This window comes from Electrophorus electricus, chromosome 1 (genome assembly GCF_013358815.1).
Source record: "Electrophorus electricus isolate fEleEle1 chromosome 1, fEleEle1.pri, whole genome shotgun sequence".
Lineage (NCBI taxonomy): Eukaryota > Metazoa > Chordata > Actinopteri > Gymnotiformes > Gymnotidae > Electrophorus > Electrophorus electricus.
Window position 1 is genome coordinate 18060091 of NC_049535.1, and position 7490 is coordinate 18067580.

At 46.9% G+C, this 7490-nt stretch overlaps 1 protein-coding gene across 1 annotated transcript; it reads left to right on the forward strand.

The window, feature by feature from the left end:
* The first annotated feature begins 217 nt into the window (after positions 1-217).
* si:ch211-207j7.2 (muscle M-line assembly protein unc-89) lies at positions 218-6052 on the forward strand. Its single transcript, XM_035533535.1, has 4 exons — positions 218-270; positions 2032-3047; positions 4790-4866; positions 5957-6052. The coding sequence occupies exons 1-4, from the start codon at positions 218-220 to the stop codon at positions 6050-6052; spliced, it is 1242 nt and encodes a 413-aa protein (XP_035389428.1).
* The last annotated feature ends 1438 nt before the right edge of the window (positions 6053-7490 follow it).

The following is a 7490-nucleotide window of genomic DNA, read 5'->3' on the forward strand; positions in this document are numbered from 1 at the left end:
TCTTTTTTTGCTCTTGTACAAGTCTTTGGTCATGTAGGTTTTGCTGCATATATTGTATTCGTTTAATACTGACTCTGCATGTAACAGTTTTAATACTGTGTATGTCGTATTATTGAATATGAATTAGGTACATTAGGGCATTTAGGACCTTGGGGAATTTGGAACCAGTCTGTACTTACCGCTTCTGAAGTGGGCGGGGTCACCTGAGCATATCAGCATGTTGCTCTTAAGTGACGTTCTTCCCGAGAAGGCACGCGGGCCAGTGAAGAGGTAGGAGTGATTGACAGGTCACCACAAAATAAAGCAGATAACCCAGCAGAGGGTGGAAAAAACGAGACGTTACAGTGGTGCAATGGCCGGGGACAACACAGAGGACCTTTTGACCTTTTGACAAAATGGAAAATGCTATAAACTAAAAAGTGTAGTCTAATGAATGCTAATTATGCTAATGTTATCCAAAGCTAACATTCTTTATGTAGTTAAAGCCGGTGTCAGCCAGGCATTAAGTATCACATTCTGAATTTCTACAGTAGATAAAAGATACTAGGACATATCGCTCAAAGAGATGACCATTGGACTATTAATTTGTGTCAAATACAATAAAAAACTTTAATAATGTAATTAAATGACACCCTTCAAGCATTGGTAAAAGCTGGGTTAACTGGGTGAGTGGAATGAACTGGTGAGCAGGGCGACCTGGGTGAGATGGGTGAGTGAGGTTAGTGGTCTGCCACTCAGCCTTTGTTCACCCTCCCATGCTCGGTGGCCCAGGAACAGAACTAAGCAGTAGTCTGACACTCCTGTGGCACCTGGGCACAGAGGGAAGGCAGTAAGCCTGTCAGAGAAGGATAGAAGCCAACATGTTGGGCAGTTAAAACAAAAGAGACTGGCATGACTGGCACTCCCACCACCCCCTCATGTCATGCTGTAGCCCACCACACCTCCACCCCAGCCAGCTACTTCTCTGTTGCCCTTAATGGATGTTCTCTTGCGGGATGGGTTTAGTTTAGTTTACCGGTGCAGAACACCATTTCTCAATTCCTTAACTGATCCTCAGACATCCATCCCCATGTTATTTGGGTGGTATTTTCACTGTCCGAGTCCGCTGAGCTCAGAGCTGCAGGATGAGTTGGGCGGCTGAAAGCTCAGAGGAAGATTTCCCTCCTCCTCCTCCATTTAACGCTGATGCCTTCCAGATAGAGGTAAGACTGGAATCAAACTGCATGCTTACTGACATGATGAACACGAAGGCACTTAGAGATGAGGAGTAGCCCCCACTGCTTGCTCTGACAATGGGCACGGTAGTGAGCACCTACCAGAAGCAGATCAACCAGTTCATATGCCCCTGGATCAAAATTCTGAATCTCCCGAGGACCCAAATGCTACCATTCTCCTGTCAGAGTATGGTGAGGAGCAGCGATTAGAGTGCAGGCCTCTGCATTTTACTTCTGCCAGAGAGCCGTGAGTCTGACAGGATATCAGCAGCAAGCCTCTTAGGCTTGCCTTCTTCTAGGGCTTCTCCTAAAATCTCGCCGCTGAACAAAACCCACACGACAGCAAATGCTCTGAGCCTAATACATGCGACAACCAATAGGGGGAGCCAAATGCCCACAGTCCGTCCTCTGACAATGAGAACCAGGAAGTGCAACAGGTGTGCAAATCTGCTCCACCCCTAGAAAATGTTGCTTGTGAGACAGCAAGAAGCCCAACCTACAACTGTGTTGCAGTGAAAGAGCCTTTGATAGAAGCGGCAGGGTGTAGGGAAGAAAAGAGGGCCCGCGTACAAACAGACGAAGGGAGAAATCAGAGAGTTTCAAGTTCAGGCAGGGTGGAGAGTGGAGATATTGCGGGAAGAACTGAATATCTGGGGATAAAAGAGGAAAAGGAACAGGTTGGCTTGAGCTCTACGGCTCAGAGAGCAGGAAACACCAGCAGGATGGATGTGGATCATCTCGATGACAACCAGAGTGACAGTGGGTTGTCGGCCGATTTCTCCATGAACAGCGCTGCTGAGATCCTCTCTGTCACCAGGTCTTCCCCAGAGCACTCTCTGACCCCACCTGACGAAACCCCCATCGAGAGGGAGATTCGCTTGGCACTCAGACGAGAGCATAGCCTGCGTCGTTCCCGTGGCCTGGATGCCATGCAGGACAAAGCCAAGGAGTTTGTGGAAATCCCCTCGAGGAGGTCTGTCCTTTCACAGGACTTGACACTGAAGTCAAGGAAAAGTGAGGGCAAGGAGAGGAACTTTGCTGGGAAGAAGATGCAGCGGGAGATCTTGTTGGAAGCCGAGAGGGAGAAGGTCCTGGTGCAGCTGGGCAAGCTGCCCGGCTTTTATGACAAGGGCACTGTGAGGCAGCTCCGGGAGAAGAAACTCCTTTTTGAAGCCTTTCAAGAGCCCAAAGAGTTCCTCACAGCCCAGAGCAAGAGCCCAGCCTCGCTCTCCTGCCAAGAGATCTCTGGAAGTGAGGATAGCGAGATATCCGGATCTCATACGGAACGTGGGCTGAGCCAGGAGTCGCTGTTCCAGAGCTCTGTCCCAACTCCACTTTCTCGAGATGGTGGCTTCAGCCCCAAGCTATCTGGGGCACGTGGCCCGAGTCTCATTGAGGCTGTCAGAGGTCAGGTGATCATCCTGGAGAATAGTCCCTCAGCAACAGCACGCACACCTGGCCAGGAGGACAGGCCTCCATGGGGTGAAACCGTGGTCGATTCCGGATGCGTGAAACCTTTATCCACGGATCCCAGTCCGGGTGGACGAGTCCAAAACCAAGAAGCTAGTGATGATGAAAAGAGCAATGATGACAAAGAGTCTGCCGTGCTGAAGGAGAACCCCTTCTTCAAGCTGCGATCATCACTGTCCATGCGTCCAGATGTGCAGCAGGACATTTGGGATACCAGAGAGAGGGAGAGGGAGTTACACAGGCAGAGAATCAGCCTGTATGGCAGGGGGTCAGAATCCAAGGGCACCAAAACACCCACATCACCAGACAGCAAGGCCAGCTCCCCACAGCAGCCTCAGAAAACATCCCCCACACCTACATCAGGTATGTCTACCTGTTCCTGCATATTGAGCCTTGACAGGTAAATAAGCTTATATGTGCCTGGTGTGTTGGTTCAGGTCAGTGGTGGGTTTGCTATGTTTCTGTGTAACTGCAGAAGAAGGTGCTTGTGAATTTGAGGGGCCAGGGGCACTTCAGTTCTTCTCTTCCATACTGCTGTGTTTGTGTGGCTGTGTTAGTGAATGTGATTGTGGGAAAGTGTGAGCAATTCTTCTCGCTCCTCCACTGACGTGTCAGTGTATTGTTTATATTAGTTCATATATTGAGTGTAAAATCATCGGTCTTGGTCTTCAGCTCTGTGCACAGGTCCTGTGGGAGTGGCTCCCCCTTAGGTTACTGTAAATAAGGGTTTTAGCATGGAGAACACAATCGGGTCTTTCTGGAACTCCATACACGGTTAACTAGAATGGCAGTGACAGTCTGGGACAGTTATGCAAGCTTTTTTCCAGGGACAGTTAGCTATAACCGACTAATATAGCCCTAGATCGGGCTTAATCATTGACCGGAAAAAAATGTTGTTTTATACTTTAATTATGGGTCATATAAAATCCCCTTTGCAGAGACAGATACTTCTAAGGAGCCTGATTGGCCAAAGGTACCATAACAGGGGTCTGCTGGAGCTGCAGTTATGTGTCTCCATAGCCACCCTTCACATACCCATAACTATAAACGAGCCCATAGTCTGTAACTAATGGATATGGCAATCTCTGTCATGGCAGTGTGACCACTAGAACTGTGGCTAAACCCAAGTGTGAGTTTCACTTCCACAGAGACAATGTGGGGACTCTGTGGGCACTTTGGAGAGCCAGTGGTGTTGCTGGTTCAAGCCACATAGATTAGAGTTAGGCCTTAGAGTTAGGCCTTAGGATATGGTTCATTATGAGCAGTATCTCCAGTTCTGTGAGTTGCTTCAGCTACAATCCCTCAGAGAGCAATTGCTCACCCGCCTCAGTGCCCTTTTGTCTCTGTGTGTGAATGCTCAGAGCACAATATGTTCAAAACATCTTGCTTTGCCTGGCGTGTTCATGGAGTCCAGGCTGTGAGCTCAGGCTGACACCCTTTTAAAGTTTCACTGCAGTACATTTGAACTGAAACATCCTGCTCACTCTTAGCCCAGAGTATCCAGTTATGCTGGTAAACTGAAATGAAACCAAACCAAAATTCTACATTCTGTATTTTCCTTTCTACTTTCTTAGACACAGTTAGTCACCATCACAGGTTTCTCTGGATTCTGTAGCTGGATCCAGCCTAAAAACCAGCTTCACAAAACATGTCATTAGTGACTACAGAAGACAGTGATTAGTGATTACTAATCAGGATAATGTTGGAGTGTGAGTCTTAACACAAGAAGACTGGACTCATTTTAGGAGATTTTCATTTTTTGGGGGGAGGGGAACTAGCTAGTTGCTAAACATTATTTACATATGCGAATAACAGCCAAAAACTTTGAATTTTTGATTAATCACCCATTTATTTATAAATCAGAGTAACACTGCTGAACTTCATGTAAACTCAGTCACACATAGATCGGATCAGCTCCCGTACTGAGCATACGTGTTTCAGTCAGAGTTTAAATATCAACACAGTTGCACCGTCTTTACTAGGGTGGTGTCTTGCCCTAACAATAGCATGAGAAAATAGCAGGTAGCGCGTGAGTGTGTAGGTGTAAGTAGTGTATGCTGGTGTAGCAGATGGAGTGTGTGTTCATGTCTCTGTTCTCCTCCCAGCACAGCACTCTCATGGAAAACTGGATCTGACATGGCCACCCCCTCCACCACAGCAAGAGCAGAACGAGTGCTCTGAGGTACAGAATTGGGCTATCGTATTTGGGGTATGTGTGTCTGTGGTCTCTGTGTGTGTACACTGCAGCGTTGAGCCGCAGGGACGGAGCTGTGTGTGCACTTAAATTGAGGATGATGATGGCCGAGGAAGGCAAACTGCAGGCCTGTCTACTCACTCTAACACACATCTACTGTGGCATTCAGTGTCCTGCTGAGCTTACTGAAAGCTCAACATGTGAACACACCCACATGTTAGAAAAAGGTTTGTCTTTGTACAAGAGGCCCTCAGGCCAGGAATTTAGAGCCTCCTCGGAGCTCTAATAGCTGAGAATTCTGAGCTTCCCAAGCATTCCCTCCAGCCCGCTAAACCAACAGAGCAGACTGTGACTATTACAGCAGCCACTGCCCGCCGCACGCGGCCGGATCAGAGCGAAGGACTTTATCTTCCCTCCTCCTGCTTCACACAGCGAGCTTGTCCTCAAGACGCTGTTCAACTACATGCATTCATGGCAGGTTTTCTGGCCATGGATTAAGTCTAGTTCTGAACTAAATTGCAGTTTCATCGGGGACTCACCATTAGGACATACTTTTTAGGATTAAGTTTAGGTTTAATATACGGTTAGGTTTAATCTATGGTTAGGTTTAGTCTATGTTTCTTAAATCCTTCCACAGTCATGCAATAAAGATGTTATGGTTTTAGTTATACACTTACAGCTCATGTATGTCTTATTTGCTTCTAATTTCTTTAGGTTTTAATTTTTACATATATTTTATAAAAATTTGACAGTTTTCAGTATTGAAAGTTCTGAAACATTTTTCTTTTAGTTTATAAGTTCATAAAGTTGAAAAACTTTAAACTTAGTTGGCAAAGGACTTTAATTATGCCAACGCATGCAGCTTGTTCTCGCATCACGCTCACAGCACACATACAACACAAACGTGAACTCTTGTGAACGTTTTGGGTTAATGGGGGCTGAAACGGTGTTTAATCAGCATGCTGTTTTAAAACTTTGAAGGCATCTCAGCTTGTTTGGATATGAGAAGCAGAAATGCTTTACTGCTGCTCTGTTCCCTCTGGTCCATTCAACGCCACCCTGTTGTTTTCTCACACAGGCACAGAAGAGCCCGAAGATGCCACTGCAGAGGTCCTCTCTGCTGGAGCTCTGGGAGTCAGGCCTGGCCAATGGGCATGGAAGCCCCCGCGACTGACCGCAGCACCCCCCCCCCCCCCCAAAGGCCCACAACACCACTGCAGGACACCCGCTGCTGATTGCCTACCGACCTGCTGTAAAGATGCACAGTTTAGACAAGGAAGGACGCCGGGAGCTGGCACGCCTAGAACTGCTCCATGAGAGCTGAAGCAGGTGGAGCTCCACAGGGGCCGGCGCTATTCCTCTGGATGTGGAATGAAGGGGCATGTCACCAAGCACACACCTAGCCTGATGGAACAAGACGTGCCCATGAACTAGAGCTTCTCAGACCCCATAATGAACGAAACTAGGGCAGATTAGATAACAATCCCATTTTGGAAAAAACCAAAAATAAAACCCTATCAGACCAACATTACTTTGCACAGCTGAACAGCTCCATGAACAAATATCATAACCATCTGTTTTAATTTATATTTGGATTGATTCAAATGATCTGCCATAAGAGCCACTCAAGTGGTTCACACACTTGTCATACATGAGAATTGAGTAACAGATGAGTCATGAGAGACAACACCCACACAAAGTGCTGAGCCAACAGGGGCTATTGTGAGTGCAGGCAGCCAGGGAAGGTTGCTTGGCACGCAAAAGCAATAGCAGGGAATAGTACCTATTCAAAGCTTTGTTTTACTCTGCTAGCGCCAAAGTAGGAGTGGCACTCTGTAGTACTGTTGTCAGAATTCCAGGTGGATTTTACAGTTTCTTCTGTGCTTTCAAATCTCCATAGTGCTGGTGGGTGGAGTTTGGAAGAACATGTCCAGAGGCTCAAAGAGCTGTGAGAGAGATCAGCAGGGCACATTATATTGACCCATTAATTGGCTGTTAATTATTCATCAGTGTGGTCTTACAGTGGCAGCCAACAGGGGTTGTTATCACTGACAGCATGGGAACAGAACCGTAAACGTAATCCTTATCTGCTGTACCAGACGCAGCCCAGACTGCCCCTGCAGAATGAACACACGCCCATAAAGAGACACAGACACACTACCTATAGACCATCAGTTAAAGCAGGATGCAGGGGGTAAAGTCCAGACTCAGACCTCTGACCTACCTTTGCTGGCAGGCAAAAGGATGATATTGATAACACAAACAAGCATTTGCATTTGGTTCAAACCAGCTGCTCGAGGTTGACAGAGCAGGGAGCTCTTTTGTCTCAAGGTAAACACCGAGTGAACTGCTACGGCATCCTAAGCAATGCTTGCAGCGAGGCGCTCTATCTAGGATGGTGTTTCATCTTTGGCTCATCTGTGTCTCCCATGCAGGACCTGTAAACTGAATTTATGTAGTCTTCTCACTCTGTTGTTTTTTTTTGTCCAGTTGATGACAGCAAATTTTGGTCAGAGCTGTAATAATTGTTACAGAGAAAAACCGAGTGAGGTCCATCTCCACTGTACAGCTCGATAAAAAAGTGAATGTGTTCATTCCTTTCTCCTTACATT

Excerpts from the sequence above, each read along its gene's own strand:
- si:ch211-207j7.2 (XM_035533535.1), top strand. The coding sequence starts at position 218 with ATGTTGCTCTTAAGTGACGTTCTTCCCGAGAAGGCACGCGGGCCAGTG. Across the intron at positions 271-2,031 it reads GCACGCGGGCCAGTGAAGAG|GTCTTCCCCAGAGCACTCTC; the intron begins GTAGGAGTGATT and ends CTCTGTCACCAG. Across the intron at positions 4,867-5,956 it reads AGCAGAACGAGTGCTCTGAG|GCACAGAAGAGCCCGAAGAT; the intron begins GTACAGAATTGG and ends TTTCTCACACAG.